Genomic DNA, 22,884 nt, shown 5'->3' on the forward strand with positions numbered 1-22,884 from the left:
CTTTGGGAATCCGATCTGCTGATTGAGGAGTTTCTCATCTGTGTGAAGCAAGAACTACTGGTGCTGGCAACTCCAGGTGCCATTCAGCCAGGTCCAGAGCATGTCCAAGCTGGCCAAGCTGTCTCACAGAAACAGGAGCTGAGATACAGAAAAGGCTGCTGTGACACAGAGAGTGGCCTTCTGCTCTGGAGAGGAATGACAGGACAAGGCCCTCAGCTTCTCAGAAGGGAGTTCCTTCTCTTGGTTTGTGCATATCCCCTAATGAGTATGGACAAGTGGACTTTACAGACCTACGCATCCTTCTGAATCCCCTCCTTGCACAGCCCTACCAGCAGGAAAGCTGGATGCAGGCTGTCTTGCTCTCAGACTTATTCAGACACCTCTGTCTGGGGCTAGCAGACAGCTGACCAGGATAGAATATCCCCACGCTGCTTTTCCTGTGGCAAGAGGAGGTGAGAGCCTGCCTGCCTGTCTGAATCCTGCAGGCTGACCCCTGAAACAGTGCCACTTGTACAGCAATCTCTCCTGGGGAGTCTAGGAAATGCTGCAAAAGTAAGTGCAGGGGCTTCCCCTGCATCCCTATGTGTGTTGAATGAAGAAGCTTGGCAATGTTGTACCTCAGCAAACAAAGGTGCAAACTCAGGATGTGCCCAGCATGGCAGGATTGTAGCAGTTCACTCTGCCTGTGAGATGTTTCAGGCACAAATTCCAAAGTCTAAAGTAGCAGCCTCTGAGCAAACACTTGGAGGCATTTGCAATGAGCAAAACTCTTTGCTTCAGACATGACCTGTGCTTTCTTGGTGGGGAACAGACTCTGCTATGTCAGGATTGGTTCTGAAATATGCTTGCTCTATTTAAATTACGTTTTACTTGAGGCAGCTCTTTGCTCAGGGCAGTACCATTGCTCCTGAAGTGGATGGTGGTACTGAGGCATGTAGAGGTGACTAGAAGTCCCAGGAGATTGCAGCCGAAGGCCCTGCCACAGAGTGAGAATATGTTCTGAACCCAAGACACTTTGTGGAGCTGTGCTCAGAGCTACCAGAAGTGGTCTATCGGGATTTTAAAAGGGATCCCTCATACAGGATCCAGGTTGGTAACTATATTCACCTTCTATCCCAAATTGCTGGACCAGTCCCACATGCAAGTTAGAGAATCCCATGTCAAGTAGCCAAAATGCAGTTCACCATCCTGGTCCAGATCCAAAGAGGAGCACTACTGTGTATCCTGCAGGTCAGTGACACTTACGGATAAATAGAAGAGTGTCATAGAGGTGTGACTGTAAAATCTGGGCTTTGAAACTACTCTGTGTGGAGTAGCACAGCTCCTGCTGCTGCAGGAAGCTCTGGGCAGCAGCATCTGTCCTTCGAGTGGTCAGACTAGATGAACAGTTGCACTCAGGTTGTGAAGAAGCCTAGGAGCACTCCAGCGCTGAGATGGCAGGGGAGAGACCTGACCTCTGCCTCCCATGGCCTGGCCAGATCACTGCAGCTAGGTCTCAGCAGGGTTCTAGGGAGAGGAGGAGGCAGGTACAGGGAAGTGCTAACTCTGCTCTACCATATTTCATGCAGGGGTTTTGTCTAAAGGAAGAGTCCGCTGTCCCTGGCATGGGGCTTGCTTCAACATCAGCACAGGTGATATAGAGGACTTTCCTGGCTTGGACAGCTTACCCAGATTCCAGGTGAGAGCTTCATTCTTGCAGCGAAGGGAACGACTGTTTGCATTGGGGTAAACAATCTTTGAAGGTGTGGAACAAACATTTCCCAAGCACATGGTGGGATGGCAAATAGTGAGTGTATCACCCATCACTGCTTTCTCCCCACAGCTCCCACTGCCATTCTGCCTGCATCCATCTATGGGCATCAGACACCTCCTGGGAAACTGAGGGTGGAAGTTCAGTCTAGGAGGTTTCTTATGTGGGAATACAGTGGTGCTGAGAAACCAGCCATAAGCCCGAGATAGACATCAGGTAAAGAAAGGTGGATTCTACATTGAACAACATTGCACAGTTGATATTATTTGACAGGAAGTGTTCCAGGGCCTTGAGCTGAGGCAAGTCCTGTGATGGTCTCTCCAGCTCTCACACAAGGCATACAGAGCTGACGAGAGCCCACTGCTCTTTTTAATAGTTTTTGCACAGAAGGAAAAATAACCCTCTTCAAACCAGAGACACTCACTGTCCTACAAACTGCTGCTGTTCTGTCACCCTCAGGTGAAGATTGAGAAGGAGAAGGTGTACATCCGAGCAAGCAAGCAGGTGAGAGGCAGAGCTACCACTGGTATCCCAAACGCAAGGCCTGTGACTTGTTCTGTGTGCATGTTGGGGGGGTTGCTTTCCTTTGGGCCCCCTGGCAGGTGAAGAAGGGCCTAAACAGAAGGATGTGAGAGCATCCAAACTGGGTAAACCCAAGGTCCACCTCGCCCAGTATGCTGTCTCAGACCATGGCCCAAAGTTCATACTGAGGCAAGTGCTTGAGAACAGGGCAGGCATGCATGATGTTCTTCCCCTCTTGCCTCCCAGCCTCCAAACACTGTAGCTGTGGAAGTCCTGAGCTGTATGTGGTATCTGTGAACTCAGGAAGTTTTAGTGTGGATTTCTTTCATGAGCTTGTCCTGTCTTCACTTGAGCTCGTAGCAACCTTTAGTTTAGTTGGCCTATGGAAACAAGCCTCTCCCATCAGCCTTTTGGCCTGGTCTGCTGAGTGTGAATGAAGCACAGTGATGATAGAGGTCATCTGTGCACCTCCTGAGCACAGACAACAGCTCTGTTTGCTAGAGAGGAAACTGGTGTCGGGGCAGGTGAGGGCTCTCATGCCCCGAGATGTGATCCAGAATGAAGCACAGTCAGGCCAGTGCCCTCATCTCCCTTTCTATGAAGAGTCTAATTCTGATTTACATTTGCATTTATATATGTATAAATCTGGCAGCTTAAAACTATGGTCTAATCTGATCCATACTATCACTCATGAGGTTAGACCCAGAGAGCTGGCTTGCATGGCAGCACTTCTGTCCCAGCTGATACAGGTGCATGGTGGGATGAGATAGGTTGGATGAGTCCATAATTCAGCCTTACATAAGCTTCTTTGAATATCAGAGTTATATCAACTCTGCTCAGGTGAAAGATAAATGTAGTTCCTGATGGGACTTCTGCATTTTCATTTCACCCATTGATTGCAGAATTACACAGTGACACGCCTGTGCTGCTTTTCTTGTATTCTTTCCCAGTGCTTTGTCCCTGGATGAATTTGCAGAAGACAGTGGATTAATTTTTCTTTTGTACCTGTGAAGGGAATAGTGCACTGAGTAATGAAAAAGTACTTGGCTGAGCATGGCTTGGAGACCTCCTTGGGCAACAAGGATATGGTTGTTCCCCTTCTATCCAAGCTCTTTTGTAACAACACTGGTAGTTGTCCCCATTCCTACCTGGTTACACAGGTTAAAGCTGTGAATGGATAATGACTGTTCTCACTGATCATGGCACAGGCTCTTCAGACACAGAGGAGGACAAAGATGATGGCAAAGTGCATCTCCTTGAGCAACTATAACCTGAGCAGTACCAACGTGTTGATCATCGGTGCAGGTATCGAATGGCATGTGTTGAAAGACCAGTGTGTGTCCCTCTGTCAGGGAGGGTGTGTAGAGAATGCAGTATATGTCCTGGTATGTGTGTGCTGTTCACCTTCTGTCTCCCTTCCTGGCCTGGAAGAGGCCAAAAGATCAGACCAGAACATCTTCTGGGGCTTTCTGACCCCGACATTGATAGTCCTTTGAAGATGTCCCTGTGCTCCTGGTCTGTGGAGCTTTGTAGGTCCCTGTCACAGTCCTTCATGGTGGGCACACTTAACCCCGTTACCTCTACACACTCCCTAGATACATTACTAACCCCTGATTTCTACAACTGATGCATTTAAAGCGCTCTCAAATGTTCCTGTGATGTGAATACACATTTGCCTTTTGGGGCCTGCACACCTCTATCTAATCCCATCGCAGCTGCCTACTCCAAAGCTCTCACCTCAAGCCACTTCTCTGAAAATAACTTCTTCCATCTTCCCGGTAAACATCAAATCCCTGCATGGAATAGCAAAGCTGCCAGGCCATCTTTTTCCAGCCTTTGTCCCAGCTCCTTTTGGAATTGCAATCATACTGTCCCAATGCACTGTTAATAAAACCGGGCTCTTCCACCACTTTGGTGCAATTGAAGTTCATGAAGCTGGGGGACCAGGCTCTGGGAGCTTCTGTCTTCTGTATTCCTTGGAGGCGCCCAGTCCTTCTCCCCTGCTGAGAGCTTGTACAACCAGCTCCGTGCTTACATCAGCTCCTTGGCACTGGAGTTCCCGTTTAATAAATACTACCCAAAGCAACAAGATGTTAATAATGGAAATATTTCATGGAGTCCTCCTCATGTAATCAAATCTGGAGCTCCAAATTCGATAGAGGAGCTTGGAGGAGGGGAGGCTGGAGGGACATCATGTACTCGTGCTAATGTAGTGTATTTTTTGTAAAGTACACAGGCTGCAGACCAGGGTATTGAACCAATGTGCAGTGAGCAAATTCTGGGAGTTTTTGTCCAGGGATCTGAGAGTCAATGTGGGACTGCTATCTCAAGCACATCTGCCATGCAGATTTTATGCAAAGATGTGCAGATTCCCTGACAACACTGTAATTGCAATGTGTTACAGCTGGGCCCAGCTGTTTAGGAGTTGAGACTTGTTTCTAGAATTGGAAATAATTCCCTGCAACCTGGCAGCACTACACAGTGCAGTTCTTGTGGATAGGTTTATAGAGTGAATCCCATTTAGAGTTTGCCTGTTTCTGGAGTTGGTTGAACACTAGGCTGGATCATGTCCTTTAGTGAAAAGGACTTGGTGAAATGGAAGGGGCTGGGAGGAAGCAAACTGTCCTGTGATAGACCTGGGGCTGGGAGGAAACAGCTGTTCTGGGCGTGTGGATTATTCTCACTAGATTACAGCCCCCAAGCCACTAAATCCAAGCTGTGGAAATGTGGAGCACCTTGCGATCTGCCGCACCAGCTAAGTCACAGCCCGCAGCCTGAGTAGAGATGGGAAGAACCAGTCTGGCCTGCTTTTCCCTTGCTGCTGGGCAACATTTTTCTCTTGTGATCCTGCTCTTTGTTGAATAAAAGCTGGAGTCTGACACTCATGCATCGTGAGGTCAGTGAGCCTGTCTTGGGAGTGCGATGTGGTAAATGAGATGAGCCATCAGAATCTTAAGCAAAGTTACCCAACAGATAATGTTAGCAGTTATTGAAAGAGCTTTCTCAGGCTTGCACAGCTCTATTTTCAGCTCTTTTAAAGACCAAGATCTAATTCTGGTCAACAGGAAAGCAGATTTCAAACCTGGGTGCATGAGAAAGAAGTGGTGAGAAAGGACTGCCTGTCCAACCCTGTGTCAAAGAGACGTAGCCATGCCCACAAGAGCTGAGGGCAGGCAACAGCAGCCCATCGATTTAGGTTGCTCAAAGCTGTCAATTGCTTGTCAATACTTGATGCAGAAGTGTCCCCTTCCATTATCCATGTTGAAATCCTTTTGGATTTGGATGATTTCTTTACTGTGAAAAACTTGAATTTGCAAGGAGGGCTCATTAGAGATTCAGTACTGGAATCAGTGCAGAGTCAGTCCTTGCTCAGCATGTTCTCCAGCAACATGCACAAATTGAGCACCCTGCTTTCCCTTCTTCTACCATTCCCTGGCTTCAACAGTAGGAGCATGGTGTTGACAAACCAAAACAGGACAGAGTATCCAGGTTCATCTTCTCTCATTGGTATTACTGAAACTGTGGCTCTTACAATCTTTGTTATTGAATGAGGCTTTGTAGGCTGAAAAGAGACTCAAGATTTCTAACTTGGCCTTTTATATCTCATCCGTTTGGCCAGGTAAGGGATGTGCCACATCGGGCTGCTTGGTTACAGGTGGGATAGCACACTCTCAGGTAGCCACTTGTTTGAATGGGGCCCTCACATTATCATTCTCTGCCTCAAGCCTCTCATTCAGGGAGAAATGTTAGAGAACAGGCTTGCATCTCACCTTTTTTTTCTGTTTAATAACCACCTCCCTCCCCTCCAGCAAGAAATTACATACAAAATCCTCTGTAGGAAAGTGTGTGATCAGCAGTCTGGCCTGCGTGGGGGCACACTGTGATGGAGGGTCTGGGTCCATTTTGGTGATAGTCACACATGTGCAGAAGCTACTGACAGTCACCTGCTGGCCCTTTGCCACTGAGGCTCTTGGAGAACTTTGTGCCCTGGTATTTGGCTATAAACTCATCAGGAGCTTGGTCAGCAAATGATTTTTGGAAAAAAGTTGGAAGAACCAGGGACCATTTTGTTTGGTATCTTGGTTCTGCCACATTGTAGAGCTGCAGCTATACGCTCAAGTTGAGGGACAAGGACTGCTAGCGTGCAGAGGGAAAGACTGCAAGTGAATGACTCTTCTCAAACTAGGGGAATGTAATGGTTTGAACACCTGCTCAAGAAGTCCCACAGATAATTAACATAATGTTCGCATGGACAGATGATTCCTCTTCCTGCCTTGGACATGAAAATACAGTTTCCCATGCAAATGGCTGCGTGCTTTCTTTAGAAGCCATCATATGCCATTTGACTGAGGAAGTGCCATAAAGTAAGGTCAAGACTTATGGTAGCAGTGATTTTTTAAAATCAGCGTCTGTGTGGGATGCTAGGCTTAGGGGGCAAAGGGTTCAGACTCATGGACACGCAGGACATAGGTCTGGCAGCACTGCTAACTCCAGGCTTCTGCCTTTGCAGGTGCAATGCCATATCTTCTATTTCCTAAACTGATCAAGTTCTATTTCAAACCCAGAATGACATCTTTCACTTCCTGTTGGGAAACTGTATCAGGATCACTGCTCTTAGCACTTGAGTATTTTCATCTGTCAAATACAACATTATATATAGCTAACACTGGTCTTCTCTTAGGTGCAGCTGGGTTAGTCTGTGCAGAGACCTTGCGCCAGGAGGGTTTCTCAGACAGGATTGTAATGTGCACGATGGACAGACACTTGCCCTATGACAGACCAAAGCTCAGTAAGGTTTGTATCACCTCGAGTATGTCACTTTCCTCCTGATTTTTAAAATTTGCTTTAGGACCTTATACCACCATTATTCATTGCACCAACATGTTTCTTCTTCTTCATTCATCCCATCTCTCTTTTTCCTTGAAATTTCTGTTAGTGACTGAAACATGAAACTTGAAAGAGGAATTGTACAAACTCTTAACTAAGAGTTCACCAGTGCAGAAACAAGGGCATTCCGCATAGGTCCAATAACAGCTAACTCAGCCAGCTCATGCCTGGATGGATCTGTTAAATTCAATTCTTTCTTATGTTTCTAGAACAAAATCTTTAGGGCAATGAAATGGGACTTGTAAATCTTTGTTTCTTAAACAAAAAGAATTGTATTGTTTACCCAGGCTTTTATTAGCACATGGTTCTTGCTGCGCAGTGTTGCTCCATGTTGTAAGTATTCACACTGCTGGTTATGATCACATCTTGACTGTATTACACAGCTCACTTTCTCTGGCATACATCTCTTTTTGTGTGCCAATTTGCAGAGACAGAATGATCTTCTAATGTCATTTTTACTACTCATTTCTGGACCTTACCTGATATCAGACAGTAACTCGTGTTGAACAGCAGCTTGTGGTCTTGAAGCATGGAGATAGCATAAGAATAGGCAGTATGTGTATTCCCCCTTACAGCAGGGATGCTTATCTATAAGACTGGTACTCTACAACCAGAGCATTTAACTCCACTTCAAGCCTCAAGGCAAAGTGATTGTCAAAGGAATGCAAATATGCACATGGCTTTTTGAGAGCATTCAAGCCATTGCTATGCATGGACAAGATATACTTGGGGTGAGGAACAGCTGATTCAATCTGAATCCAGGGTTCACAGAAGTTGTGCAGGTGAGCTCTGAGAAGGCTGCCGTTGTGGTCCCAGCCAGGCAACTCTCTGAAATTCTCCTTCTCCTTGTATAGGTGTTAATCTACCTTTCTGTTCTCCCTTAAATAGTAAAAGCATCTCACACAACAGATGTGTTATACACAACTTGTTAAACACTCTACTAAACACCTTTGGCTGCAGTTGCTTCTGGAAGGTGCAAAAAGCCCATATAAAAAAAAGGTAGAATATTCTAGAACAGAATAGAAAAAAATAGATTTTTCTTAATCCTATTGTGAGTGGGACTAACCCTGGCAACAGTCAGTAAAGGGGGAATACGTAAAGCTGTGGGCAGTGGACTTCTTGTCTCCTGAAACTGCAGCATTGCCCTTCCTCTGCTTTGCTGAACATCTGTTATCAGTTCATCCCAAGCTCCCTCAGGACTATGTTCCTCTTCGAGCCCTTTGGACCATGACCTGCTCCCTGGTGCACTGACTTCTTTGTTCCCATTGCAGGAGCAGTGGAATGCAGTGAAACTTGTAAGAGTTGGGTATTGCTATGTGCTGCCCTCGCTGCGCATCGGCATGGGAGCCACTGCTCCAAAGTCATGGGGGTTGAAAGTTCCTCTCTTGATAAACATTGGGTGTTGAAAAAATTTGCAGTAAAACCCCTGTAACCCTGCACCAACTAAAATCTGCCTCAAGTTCTAAGATACTGCCCTCTTCTGAGTATAGCGTTATCTGAAGTTACATTAAGGGCATGTACTGCTGTGCCTCCCACTCACCCTAGCCCCTGACCAAGCCATCTCCAGAATGCACTTGCACTTCAGCCCCTGGTGTATGGCTGGTTCCAAGGGAAGCTGGAGGCAGATGGTGAAACGCTTGATTCCTGCAGCCCCTGTCCTTCATGGGCCAAACCCAAATGTCATGCTTTTGTGGGTGGATGATCCTGCTGCAAGCCCTATGTGAAATGTTGCAGCACTTGACAATGGAGCGTGTATGGCCATGCCCGTCCCCTCCACGCTGCAGGTAGGGAGGGATGCACTGGAACGTGGAATACAATGGGCTCAGGTCACTTAGTGCTCTGCTGAGTCCTGAGTCTCAGCTTTAGCCCGTGTCAGAGCTTGTGTCTACAGAGTTAGGAGGAGAGATGAGTTTGGGCTCACATGTGATCTCAGCCCTGCTTGCAAAGATAATATAGATTTCTCCTGCCTGACTAGTCAAGGCCAGGAAGAGCAAGAACCTTTATCTTTCAGCTAAAGGTGGGCAGATAGGTGTCACAAATATCTGCTTTGGCTTTTGAAGGAACTTGTGGTGCTGCTCAACTTGGGTCTTTTTGAAACTGTTGCTCTTGGGCTTTTGTTATAATAATGATAACAATTCCCTATTGCTCTTTTAGCTTGCATTTACACAAGTAACTACTTATTTTCCAAATAATGGGACTTTTCTTTTGCTCCTCTAAACTTCTGCATGTTATGAGAAGCTAGCTTTAAAGTTTCTTCTTTACAGTTATTCAGTAGCATTCACTTCTGTTCTGCTTTAGCTGGTCAGTGCCACTGCTGCAGAAAAGGAATCAGGACCCAGTCCAGTGTCTCATGAGGACTTTTACTTGAACAAGCTTTGATTCTAGTCTCTATAGAGAAGATCTCTTAACAGGTGCTGTAAGGACTAGTTTCAGGCTATCATCTCTAGCATGTGTTGGTAACAGGCATTTCTCTGCTTCCCTTTTCTACTCACAACTGTTAATGGGAAAATTGCTTTTTCTGCAGTCGATGGATTCCCACCCTGAGCAGATTGCCTTGCGCCCTAAAGAATTCTTCCGCGCGTATGACATCGAAGTCTTGACTGAAATGCAGGTAAGGAGAGTAGCATTCATATGGTGCAGTCTTAGCAGTGTGCCTGCAGAATATATTTTGCAAGTGCTAGCACAAAAAGACTTTGTGTTTAGAAAATGTAGCAGTTGTCTTTGTTCTTGGCATACTGATTCCCTTTGCAGAAATGTTAAAACTTCTCCCTCAATTCCCCCTGTTCTTTTATGTCGAGGAGATTAGGTTGCCTGTGGCTGTTCAAAACCACAATTAAATGCAATTACACTTGTGGCAGGAAGAACATCTTATGCAAACTCTATTGTGGTGGTGATTTCTTACCTGCCATTTACTGAGCATTCTCATGTGGATTTGGGTTGACCAATTGGCCTCTTATCCAGATATTCTGTCTGCAAGAAGTGCAAACAGTGTTTGTTTAAACATCTCTCCCCATTATTTTCTTTATACTGGGAGATCTTCAAGGATTTGTGAAATGGCAAGTAAGATGATTAAAGGTCTGGGCTGGCCGAGATGCGGACGAGAACCAAGGGGACTAAAGCCTTAGAAAGGAAAGAATTACTTCAGACTTAAAAATTAAAAACATTTTTGTGGAAGGAACAGAGGCAACGGAGGAAGACATCTCTGTAGAAAAAGAAGGTGGAAGTTAGTGTGATACTCTGTCTGGGCCCAGCAGAGCATCATCGTTTCCACAAAGACCTGTCTGTTAAATTACAGAAACTGGCTTGTCTGAGGTGAAGTAGAAGAGTGCTTCACCAAGATGAAGGGTTGTTCATACAGAAGTGATCCAAAGTCTGGTGTGTGCGAGGTGGCTGCAGAAATACAGCTGCCTGCAGAAGCCAGGCTTAGGCAGGAAATCCCAAACAGTGCCATGAGGAACACCCGAACATGCAACTAGTCTGGCAGTCCAGGAGGTTTGGGATGTTTTCTAGTGAAAGAAAGAGACAACAAATGTAATATAAGTTATTTATAAACCATGACAAAACCACCAAATGGACATAAAGCTGAAGCAGAGGATAAACTCAGAAATGCTGTTAACTGTAGAGGGGACCAACAGGGAGAGACAAGGACAGTTGCAGTGCTCCAAAAGAAATGACATGTGACCACCCTGTGCGGGTCATGTGAAATTAGGTGTTATTTGTTGCCCCTCTCCTTTGCTTTCATTTGTGCCCCCTCAAATATTTTTTGATTTCTTCTTGCAGCTTCCCAGCTGACTCATTTTTTACCAGGCTCCATCTCCATTTGCTCGTGTTTGCCTGTCCTCCTTAGTAAAGGTGGCTCCCCCTCTGCGTGGTCCCCATATGTCCAGATGAGCTCTGTTGCTGCCCGTGGGTGCTCAGCATAGTGCCAACAGATGCGGTGGTGTGGTGGCTGGTCCCCCTAGGCTGTGGGAGCAGGACAAGTGCTCACCCAGGCACATCACGGCAGCTTCTCAGTGGAGGCACATACCACCCTGCGGTGCTCCTGGAAAAGGAAGGGGCTCTGGGAACCAATTCTTGTGTGAAGGGACAAGCTCTGGCATGCTAATGGTATTGCTCCCACTGTTATGTGGGAGGAGAGCCTTTCTCCCAGCTGGCAGTGCCATTTGGAAATGGAATTCAAGCTTTGAAGCTTTCTAGGGTCAACAACTGGGTCCTGCCTGTTGGCTGCAGAGCATGACCCCACTCGCTGGCCCAAGTCAGTGAGGATGTACAAAGCCTCCTCATTACCATCTGTGATTAACTCATTCTTTGGTGTAATGAGTTCTTTTCTGTTGCCTGAGACACTGGGACATGGATGTTCCTGCTGAGCAATCTGCAATCACTAGGTTTTCCTTGTTATGCGTCTGCTTGCTTTTTATCTGTTACTTTTATAGAATCCTTCTTGCTTCTCCACTGCAGTCCCCTTTCTCGCCTTTGCAAATTCACACAGCACAGCACGTAGGCAAGGATAGGGCTGGAAATGGTGCGTAGGAGAGACAGTGGAGGGAAGTCAGATTTATTCTCATGTGGATCTGGGCCACTTTCCACTGTGAGAGGACAGAATCTGCCATAAAATTATGGTCGGGGATCATGGGGATACCAGATCCTGAGACATCCCAGGAACAATCAGATCCTGCTTTTTTCATAACATGGCAATTCAGTCATTCAGTGTCTCACAGCCAAACAGGATGGAATCCCTTTGATTAAATGCAGACCTCGTCATCTGAGGAATGGCTCTTAGCTCCCTTTATATGCTACAAGGAGTTGCACTTGGCAGTCGGTGGAGCCCAAGGCACAATGCTCTCCTCCTGTGGTGGATGGCTGAAGTATGGCAGATGAATTAGCCCCCAGAAGTGTCTGTCTTTCCACTGACTATAGAAGGAGTATGAGGGGAAATACTGACATCTAAAGACAGGTGAGATGAACCCCATGTGTTGTGTCTGCTGGAGGCCGATATCGGTATTATTAATATTAGCATGCAAGGCAGAAGCACTGAGAGTCTCTACCCTGCTGCTGTGATCCCACTTTGCAGGGTCTATGCAAGGAGAAGGTAAAAGGAGGTAAAAGGCGCAGACAGTGCCTGCCACAGAAAGCTCACATCTCAGTTCCCACCTGGCAGTTATGCACTGTGGGCTCTCAGGTCAGCAGTTCCTGTTCGTCACTCCACGCTGTTCAAGGCAAAGGTCTGCTAATATTTTGCAGTATGTTTAAAGATGAGGCTTGTACTCCTCATCTCTAAAGCAGAGTCTGGCTGCAGGACCCTCTGAGATGTTCAGTTTCTCTGCTCAGGCATATGGATTCTGCTTGTGGTAAGGGTAATCTAAGGAAGTTCATGCCCTACTTGATTTGCTGCCTCAAATACGGATTTTTCGTGCTGCAGGAAGGAGGTGACTGTGAGTGTGTGTGAGTCCTAGTCCTGGGATGGACTTAAAGGCAAGTGTGCTATTGGATAGAGGTTGCCGTTGCATGAAGTCCTGCATGAGAGACTCCCTGATGAGTCTCTCTTGTCCATAGCTGCTTGGTATCAATACCTCGTTTTTTCAGCTGCCACCACCAGGGCAGATGTGCCAGGAGATGGACAGGCTCTTGCAGTTGCATGAACATGTGAAAACACCAGTTTCGTTTCAAGAGCAGTCGGTCCTTGTCATTTGTAAACATTTGGGTTTGTCAACCTGATGTCACGGAGAGGCAGAGTGGGAGGAGAAGGAGGGGGAAGAAGACTTGCCTAGAAAATCTGGAACTAGATTGAAAGAGGAGCACCACGAGTGCCACACCTCCTCACAGCCAGACAAAGTGTGCCATTTTGGGTGACATGAGAGAAATGTTGACAGTAGGGCAGGTGGCAGACTTGTCCTTGTCTTTACAATAAAAAGTAAATAAGTGTGGACAGAGCAACATTTATGATAGGAGGCATGAATATGATCTGCATGTGTCTCTTCTGACCCTGGGACATTCGGGTGCCGTAGGGAAAGCAGCCATCGTGGGCAAGAAGGAGGAACGATGGCCTAGGGAACGTGGCTCTCGATGTGCCCATTGGCAATGCAGGCAGGGGGACACGCTTTCCAGGCTTTAGAAAATCTCATGCTTAGCATGGGGGCAATGACTGTTTGTTTAGGAATGACAGGTTCTTGCAGACCTGGCTTTCAGTTTCTCTTAAACTCTAAAATGAGTAACAAATACCAGGTACTCAGCTTGTAACTGCCCATTTCGCAGTGGACTCAGCTCTGAACAGTGCTGCAGGTACCCATGTCAGAGGTGCCCTGGGACTGTGCAGACCTCTTCCCTTCTAAGCCTGTGTGCTTTAGCCGGTGCTAATCATCCCCTGATTTTCATCAGTAAGAAAGTAATTCACAGTTAGAAAATAATGATAAAGGGTTTGCTACACTCCTTAGCAAGCCAGGGTGTGGAAGCCAGGAGGAGGAACCTAGAGTGCCCTGAGGTGGGCTGTGTAGTGCCTATGTCTTTTGAGGTAGTCAGCCTCTGGCTCACTGTATCGTATCTCAATATGCATCTGAGATTTCATCCCTTAACGTTATTTAGAAATGATTTCAGGTTGCGGCTGTGGATATCAAGAACAAGACAGCTGTGTTCAAGGATGGATTTAAGATGGAATATAACAAACTGCTGATAGCGACTGGAAACACGTAAGCTGCAAACAAACATTTTAAAGATCCAGAGAAACTATTTTATCTTAGAAAGTAAGGAGCTTGTGCCTAGGGATAAGAGATCAAACACAGCAACTGGATTTGGAGCAGGAACTTTTTGTTTGCAAGAGTGTTTGCAGAAAAAGCAAGGAACACAGGTGGATATGTCTGCACAGCTTTGCTGGATATATTTGTTCAGCCAAAGCTGAAAAGCCTTTATATCACCCAAGAGTCATCCAGAAAGGAGGTAACCAACAGACATGAGGGGCTGGCTGAGTCTGGAAGGACTGGTGAAGGAATTGATACCCTCTGTATTTCATGATCAGTGCGAAGGTCAGAACAAGTGTTAACAAAAATTACCTACTGGAACAGTTTGGGTTTGTGAATTGTTTGATGCTAAAGCAATTGATGGAAAAATGAAATTCCAGAAGGTGGAATAATTTGCCAGCAAGCACCCTAATGTTGTCTCCCCTGTGGGCTGGCTTGGGAATCTGAAGGGGACACTGGGAAAATTCCCATTAAGATCCTCTTTTTAGAATGCAAACAGAAATGATAGCTGTGTAATTTTCTTGTCCTTGAAGCCTGTTTAGAATATGGGGAGAGGAAAAATTAATGCCCAGAACCTTGAATATATTTTTTTTAACAAAAGCCTCCAAAATTAAGATAGCCTGAATATTTTTAGTGGCCATTTTTTGCATATTGTTTTTCTTTTCACCCCTCAATAATAAACAACCCTGAAGGTCAAATAATACATCCATTTAAATCTCTGTCTTTCATTTTTCGTCAACATTAAGTTCATTCTTGAAAATGAAAGCTTAATGCTTCTCTGTTGCAACCTTAAGTAGATGTTGCTGTTACTGCAACACAACAGAACCGTTTTGTGGGAATTACTTGTAAGAGTGAAGTTTTCAAGACTGAAACTTGATTCAAACACAAAATTAGCAGAAGCTTTCCACGCAACTGTACACACATCTCCTGCATGGAGTGCACTTATTTTTTGAGAAAAATAAAATGAGCAGAGAAGAAATATAAGCACTTTGGCCATGTGGCAGTTTGTAGGGACAAGGTGCTGTGTGTCCTCTGAAAACATGGAAAAAAAAAAAAAACCCTCAGTAGTTCAAATTCAAATGTTTTGAACTAATTTAACCCTTCTGTCAGGAAATAGCTGCAAATCTTACAAAAAAAAGCTATAACACTCTTTCAGATAAAATGACTGAAGAACAGGATTCCTGTCTCCTAAGGCAGAGTGTCGGTTTATCTATCCTGCTCTGCACAAGCTGCTGCTGCTGCTTCTAGGGTGATAAATATTTCCTTTTCAGTTCAGCCTCGTAGCTTTTTGAGATTCGCATCATTCTTACTGTCCTAAAAATAGTTGGTTGGTTTGTTCGTTTCTTTTTAATAGGGGATTTGTCAAAATTGCCATTTTAATGGGAAAATGTTGGCACTGATGACATGTCCTGATCTTTTTTAATGAAACATTCAGAACAGTCAACTCTGAATATTACATTTTCACAGAAAATGTCAAATATTTTAGATACAGTGGGGCATTTCTACAGAAGCGCCTTTGAACCTCATTGCCCTTTGAATTTTTTCACTATTTCAATTTTTGCCCTGTTTTGGAACAAATGCAAGTGTCTGAATCTCTCCCAATTCCAACTCTGAGCAGCTGTACCTTGGAGGAGGCTGCTGAGATCAGATCCAGAGCACAGATCCAGTTACCCCTGGGCTTGCCTGCCTCTTTCCTTGTGCTCCTAACACAAATGCACAAAATTAAGTGGGCTGAATCCAGCCCCTGCAAAACTTATCATCTGGAGAAGGGATCCTTAGAAACCAGCTGAGCAGGGGGTTGCAACCCTAGCCGGGAGGGAACAGCAGAAGAATGAAGTAGGTTTAGATGTACCACAGTTCCCTTGCATCCCTCTGGTCACCAAGAAACCGCAACACAGCCCAACCAGTGTTGTCAGACACTCAGAGCTGTGAAGACCAGAAGGGATGCTTTAATCCTCAGACCAGCCCCTCTGTTTCATTCAGATCAGGTAATGCACCCTGAGAGCACTGTATCAAGCTTATAACTTCCTGGCAGAGCCACTGTGACCGTCATGCTGGAGGACAGGAGCTTTCCAGCCCATGCCTGGGCACAGCTGCAGGAGAGATAACGCACATGGACTCTAGATTTTCGTTGTTTTCTTGTAAATATTTTCCCCAAGGTCATTGTTATAAAGAGATGCAAATGACTGAGCAGTCCTTTTGAATATTTGGTGCTGCTTTGTTTTTGGCTCTGATGCCTGAATTAATTGGACAAAATGTGCAGAAGCCCAGGACTGCCTTGCAAGATCATCAGAGCAGATACTGTGTTACACAACATGTCATCAACAGCAGCATCATGTGTTTAAAGGCTAGTGCCAGGGGATGTGGAACGCTGCAGCAAAATGCTGTTTATACCAGCTACTTAATAGGATTCAAAAGAGGACTAAACCTTTGGAAATACTCTCAAAATCCTTATGCGCAAGCTCCAGGAATACTGGGTAAATGTTCTTAGGGTACCTAAATTATTGAGGAGCTTTTTCAGATGTGAGTCGGGTATGGAGGGACCAGATATTTAAAGATAAATAAGCACCAGTAAATGCATAGGGAGGACAAGATTAAAATATTACAATGACAGTGAAGGCCAAGTGCCTCTAGAAATGTATAGTGGAACCTGCATCTTCAGAGGCCTATATAAATATATATCTTTGAAAATCTGTCTCCAAAGCTTCTGCTGAAAGGCAGAAAAAAGATCCTTGAAAGAGTCCAGCCTCCTGCTTCAGAACAGCAGCCAGCCTCCAGGATGAGCACACCACCCTTTGGCCATGGCCACTGCGAACAGCTGGCTGTGGCCCAGCAGAGGCGGTTGGTGAGGCAGGACCATGTATGCTGCTGTGTAGGAACCATGTGCAGAATTCGCAGTTGTGGCTGGCTCAAGGAAGGGGTTTGGGTAAGGGAAACAGGAACTGAACCTATGTTTCCTTCAATTTGTGTTTTTCAGGCCGAAGGCTCTCAGCTGTAAAGGCAAAGAAGTGGAAAATGTGTTTAACATCCGAACTCCTGAAGATGCTAACCGTGTAGTGAAACTCGCCACTAGCAAGAATGTAGTTATAGTGGGAGCCTCGTTCCTTGGTGAGTCCTCATTTCGGCTTGGTTCTGCCTGCATCCCAGACAGGTCCTTCAGGCATGGCTGTCTTTTCAGACTTGTCAAGATAGTATTTTTACGGTTCCATGGTTAGCATAGTTTGAAACTTGACCTAAAGATGCAGCAGGTCCCCATCCCTCTAACTCAAACTCCATCACTTTCCCTAGTTGTAGCAATTCAGAGGGAGACATGTAGCCTGAGCTAGTGAGCTGGGCTTTGTCCTCTCCAGCAAGGGATAAGTGGCTCCAGAGGGTGGCTCATCCCCCTGCCCTAGACACCTCACCAGCGGGTGTGGATGACACAGCGGGTGCTGTTGGCTCGTGAGGGAGTCTATCTGTTTAGCTTGGATCAGACACTTCAGACAGATACAGTCACAGGAAGTGTGTTCTGTTTCAAACATCTCTCCACAATATTCACTCAAGCTCCAACAGAAATTACAGGAATCTTTTGTTCAGTTCTGTGCAGCATTCAAGGGGCCAGACCAGACTGAAACAGTTCTTGTGGAATATAAAATCTGCTCATCATGTCTTGCCCTGTGACATGATCTTGAGTTTGATTAATCAGCTGTAGGTCATTCTAATACACTGCAAGTTCACAAACCCAAGGAATATTTGTGATGCTCTTCCCTTTGATGCAACATATGATTTCCTTTAAATGGAAGAGTATCAGTAGCATTGTATCCTGTCTGGTTGTGTACTAGCTTCTGAACATCCATGATTCTTAATCATGGTGAAAGAAGATGCATTTCTGGAGTGGCAACCACATACTGCACCACAGCAACAGACATAGCTGTTGTAATCAAAGGTATCCTGAATAAGAGACAGGCCTAATATTACTTCTACTTAAGGCACTAGTAAAATCACCTCTGATATCTTAGCCCCCTTCTAGCATCTACTCTTCTAAAAGGATTTTAAAATTAAGAAATGATCAGAAGAAAATCAAGACAATTACAGTGATATTACATTGTCCATTATAGCGGGAGTGAAAGACCACAGAGTGGGCACTGGGGACATCTGCAATACTGATTCATTTTGACATGTCTTCATGTCACATACTTGACCTATGTAGTTTATCTGAGTGAAAGTTAAAAGATGAGTCAGCTGGAGTATCCTATGGTGGCATCTCTCTCTTCTGATCTTAGCTGTGTGTAGCGTAGATGTCTCCAGATGCAGTTATGCTGGGTAGCTTTTCTGGTCATTGAGGGGACATGGGCACTTCTGGGGCATGGATTAGACACAAACTGATGATGACCTGATCTGTGCTCCCAAAGTGTCTCCTGTTGGGATGCCTGTGTTTGCTCAGATGCATCTCTCCCCTAGTATGTGGAAAGTGGGCAGATTTCTTCTGGATATAACAAGGTTGCTGGTATATAAGCCTAGCCAATTTAAATCTTCATTTTTTATGGCTCCTGTGGTCTTCCACTCTGAGGCAAGTTTTCCAGATTTCCACCTGTTCTTGCAAATTTTCTCAGAACCTCTCCCAGTTTGACGTTACCCTGTTTGAAGTTGCCACCTCAAAACTGAACGCAGTATCCAGCAGGGTCTTTCTAATGCTTCCTGCACTGCAAATCTCATTGTGTTGCTCTTATACCATTTCCTCCTTTTGGAACACCTTGAGGTTAAGTTATGCAGAATAGAGCATAGCACCAGGACCTCATGATCAGTAGATTCTACAACATTCCCATGTTCTCTTCTGAGCTGTTGCTATCCAGGGTATGGTCTTCAGCCATCTTGTATGTGTGAACTGCACTGTCCTTGCCAATGGAAGCCATATTCCCTGAATCATAAGAGCCATAGGATAGTTCTGGTTGCAAGGGACGTCAGGAGGTCATCTAACCCTGCTCGAAGCAGGGTCATAAGGACATCTCCTTTCTGAAGAAAAGTAATTTTACTTACACTAAGAGAATGGACAGTTTAGCTTACTGGCCTGTGGGAAACATAGTCAAACAGCATTGCTATCCCAGTCTGAAAAGCGTGTGGTGAGTCCACTACTCTCTATTGAGTGGTTTCAAAAACACTCCCTAAATATAGATTTGTGTTAAATCAGGAAAATCTTGTTGGTAGGTGAGAGCCTGTGGGTTTATTTCTCTGTTACTTGAGATCAGAGTTGTGAAATTTTTAATATACTTGTCAAAAATCTAGCAGTTGCTTTGATGTTTCTTCTTTTTGCTTGGTTATGTGTATAACAAAATTATTGTGGGTCCTGCAGGTCTGTAGGCATAAATGACTATTAGTCAGTCAGAGAATTTATTCTAAAATGTTCAGGATTTGTTTCTCATTTTTTTCATTTTCATGTTTTAAAAGAACAATCTGCAAACAGAAGAAACACATGGTTTTGGAGACCAGTTAAGAACTTCAGGTAGTTAAAGGGAATGGTTTCCAAAAAGCCCATGGATAAATGTCTTGATGAAGGTTTCCATGTAATTACCAGCACCAAAATGGGCCGTCCTGAATGGAAAAAAAAAAAATCTAAATTCTCAAGGGCTGTTTTCAGCCAGTAACTCATTACCTATGCTAAGAAAGTTAGTGCAGTCCCAGCCATTAGAGATATGTTTCTCTGTCCTATAGCTGAGCTCTTTTATTCCAAATGCTGCAGTTTCCTAAGGTACTTTAAGAATTCATTGTGGCAGGTTCCTTGCTTCCGTCTTTAGGCCTTTCTGTGGCTTCCGTCTCTGAGAACAGATCGCCATAAATCTCAAATAAAAAGATGTGGCTCTTTGTGACCGTGAGTTTGGTTTCTCTTCACTCTAGTTACAGCCTAGATGTCCAAATAGAACAGCTCAGCTTCCCAGGCCAAGCGGGGGCAAAGGGATGTTCTCCCGCTGCTGGCTGTGGCACTCACCAGCTCTGCAGGCCCTGGGGCAGCGCTGGGAGAGGCACGTGGCCACTCGGACATACTTCTGTTTCCCAGGGATGGAGGTGGCCGCCTATCTCACAGAGAGGGCCCATTCCGTGTCCGTGGTCGAGCTGGAGGAAGTACCCTTCAAGAAGTTCTTTGGGGAGAGGGTTGGCCGTGCTGTCATGAAGGTGACTTTGCTTTCCTGTACCAGGGGTTGTTTTGGTGACAGATAAGAGGCTGTGTGGTTTGTGCGTGTTTGATTTATTGCATTTATTGATGTATTTATTTGATGAGTTGATTTATTAACGAAGCTGTGAAGGTGCTCCACCTTGCTAACTGTTGTTGGAAAGAAAGGATGGGCTGTGTCTTCCCTCTTGTGCTCTGCTTGCTGTAAATAACATTCTTCTTTCTGCGTGGGGGGACAGAGATGCGTGAAAAGCCTGTTTCCAGTGTGTGTTGAAATGAACCCGAAGGGTGGGAATGGCATTGCAGAGGCCGGGGGGAGGTCAGAGACACCAAGTCAGGTGGTTTTGACCTGTGATGGCCCCCCCTCTCTCCCCTCATCCAGATGTTCGAGAACAACAGGGTGAAGTTCTACATGCAGACGGAAGTGTCAGAGCTGCGGGAGCAGGAGGGCAAGGTATGGCACCAGCCCCGGGGCAGAGCTCGTGACTGCTGCCCGTGACCTGTGGGTGGGAGCGCGGAGGCAGCCGCAGCCCTGCCTGGAACCTGCCCTGCCGTGCAGCAGCCCGTGCAGTGAGCTGGGTGTGAAGATCAGTCTTCGCTGGTGAAGAGGGTGAAACTGAGGCTTTCTGCTCTTACTGGGCCTGCGGTAGGTGCTGTCAGGAGATGGCACAGGTGGCTGCATCAGCCAGAGGCCCGCACTGGCTAGTGCCAAAGTGCCTTTGGCCAGTCGGTGTGCCCAGCACGCCACAGCAGCAGGGCAGGAGGGCACAGCAATGCTGGAATTCATTTCTTTCAGTTCTTTTTTTGGTCTTGTCTCTCTTCTAGTCTTTGAAATTCATATCCCTGGGTTTAGCCCCCTGGAGGAAACATACTCCAGCCACTGTGTTTAGGACTAGTTTCATTGCTTTGAGGAGCTTTCAGTCCCGTGGTCAGGAGTTAAGCTGGAGGAGCGGAGAGAGCATTGAGGGCAGCTGCAGAGCTGGGGAGAGGGCGACAGCAGCACATGGTTCATGTTTTAACACTGTCCCTAGAAAACACCTGCAGGACCACCTAGGAGAGTTCTGAAATTCCTCTTATTGGCATTATAGGAAATTATGGTCAATGTGTATGTGAAAAATGAAGGAAGATTCCAGCTTAGCTGGCTGCTGCTAAGGGTTTTTCTTTTTTTTGTCCCTAAAATAACTGCAATTTTCACCTCTCTTCCATGAAGCTGAAGGAGGTTGTACTGAAGAGTGGGAAGGTTCTGCGTGCGGACGTTTGTGTCGTTGGTATAGGTAAGGGGACCTCACCGCAGGGGGCTGAGCCAGTCAGGTAGCGGTGGGGCTGGGCTGGGGGAAATGGGGCACTAACTCCCAGCTGGGGCAGGACTGCTGGTGGCTGCTTTACTTTGCCTCCAAACCTAGCAGTAAAAAAAGAAACAAAAAAAACCTGACAAGACTTGGCAGTAATGGTTCATCCCTCTAGGGTAACTGAAAAATGCTAGTGGAGATGTGCTAGCTGTGCTCAGCTTCTGCTATGGTTGTTTGTGTAGAAAAACCAAAAAATACAGTTCTATATCCTCTACCCTCTGCCCCACATACAGCTGAAAATGTATTTGGAAAATATTAATGCCTTCATTTTTACTTTTAAGCATTAGAAAGATGTGGTGGGCGGATTACACTGGCATATATATAACCTGAAGAGCAGTAGGATTCATTATCTGGGATGTGGAATCTGTAAATTAATGAATCCTAGAGCTTTGTGATTATGGGTTATTACTCAGGTAATTATACAGAGGATTGACCATGAAGGGTGCCCTCCAGGCCAAGGTCAGGAGCTGCAAGCACACCCAATGTGGAGGCAGGGCAGTGGTAGGAGAGGCTGTCTCCTTCCTCCCTCAGGTACCCTCACAAGTTTAACCCTGGCCAAGCTAGCAGGCTCCTCAAACCTTCCTCTTCATTTAGTAGCAGGAAAAGAGGCATTTGGCCATAGTAGCTCTACTGGAAATAGAGGTTGTTCAGTTAGCTGAACAAATCCATCCCAGTCAGCTGCAGGGCTGAGGGCCTCTGCTCGGTGCCTCCGAAGAGCAGTGCTGTCTGGATGCCCCAGTCATGTAGCTCGCATGTGCCTGGAGAGCCTATCTGGGGCAGCACAGGGTGTACCAGGGCCTGCCCAACCTTCAGCCATGCTCTCCTGATCCTCAGGAGCACTTCCTTAGATCTAGAGCAGCGATTATGGAAAGAGCAGACCTTTGCATTTTGCTTTCTGAAGCGGGATCGTATTGGCAGAAGAGAGATCTCTGGGCTCAGAGGCAGCTCCTTGTCCTGCTATAATCCGTTCTGATCAAAGACACAGTGCCAGGATTCAGAGCTATCACTTACACCATCCCCTTTGCATTCTCCTGCAGGCGCAGTCCCAGCGACGGGGTTTCTCAAGCAGAGTGGCATCAACATTGACTCCAAAGGCTTCATCGTTGTCAACAAGGTGAGCTTGGTGGTGTGCCCAGAGCTGCACCTGGCCCCTTTGCGGCCAGATGGTGGTATCATCCAGAATGAGGACATGCAGGAGGAATTTCACAGCTAAATCTATCAAACATGCTCTTTAGAGCTAAACTTTCATTGTGCTCCAAACTACTGAAGCATGCGCAGCGCATCGTCAGAGATGCTAAGGCATGGGAAATGCAAATCAGGAATGTGTGGGCCAGCACACTGTCCTCCAAGTGATGGACTTTCAAAGTGCCAGAGCCTTAACACTGTCCTCAGCCCTTTTGGCACATCACTGGATGCTGTGAGTTGGGCTCCTGCTCTAAGCAGTCCTAGAATGACTTGAAAAGTTATGAATATATTTCTGCAGGAAAGAAATGGAGATGG

General features: G+C 45.9%; 1 protein-coding gene across 3 annotated transcripts in view; it reads left to right on the forward strand.

Annotated features, from left to right (window-relative positions):
- Positions 1–22,884, forward strand: part of AIFM3 (apoptosis inducing factor mitochondria associated 3) — a 77,604-nt gene that overhangs the window by 34,844 nt on the left and 19,876 nt on the right. For all 3 annotated transcript variants that reach the window (XM_064522363.1, XM_064522364.1, XM_064522365.1), the window contains exons 5-15: positions 1,569–1,678; positions 2,210–2,254; positions 3,481–3,577; positions 6,954–7,066; positions 9,684–9,770; positions 13,751–13,842; positions 16,868–16,998; positions 19,922–20,037; positions 20,418–20,489; positions 21,246–21,309; positions 22,422–22,498. In XM_064522363.1, the coding sequence (XP_064378433.1) occupies positions 1,569–1,678; positions 2,210–2,254; positions 3,481–3,577; positions 6,954–7,066; positions 9,684–9,770; positions 13,751–13,842; positions 16,868–16,998; positions 19,922–20,037; positions 20,418–20,489; positions 21,246–21,309; positions 22,422–22,498 (1,004 nt within the window). The remainder of the gene's footprint in view (positions 1–1,568; positions 1,679–2,209; positions 2,255–3,480; positions 3,578–6,953; positions 7,067–9,683; positions 9,771–13,750; positions 13,843–16,867; positions 16,999–19,921; positions 20,038–20,417; positions 20,490–21,245; positions 21,310–22,421; positions 22,499–22,884) is intronic.

The sequence above is a fragment of the Dromaius novaehollandiae genome, chromosome 17 (genome assembly GCF_036370855.1).
Source record: "Dromaius novaehollandiae isolate bDroNov1 chromosome 17, bDroNov1.hap1, whole genome shotgun sequence".
NCBI lineage: Eukaryota > Metazoa > Chordata > Aves > Casuariiformes > Dromaiidae > Dromaius > Dromaius novaehollandiae.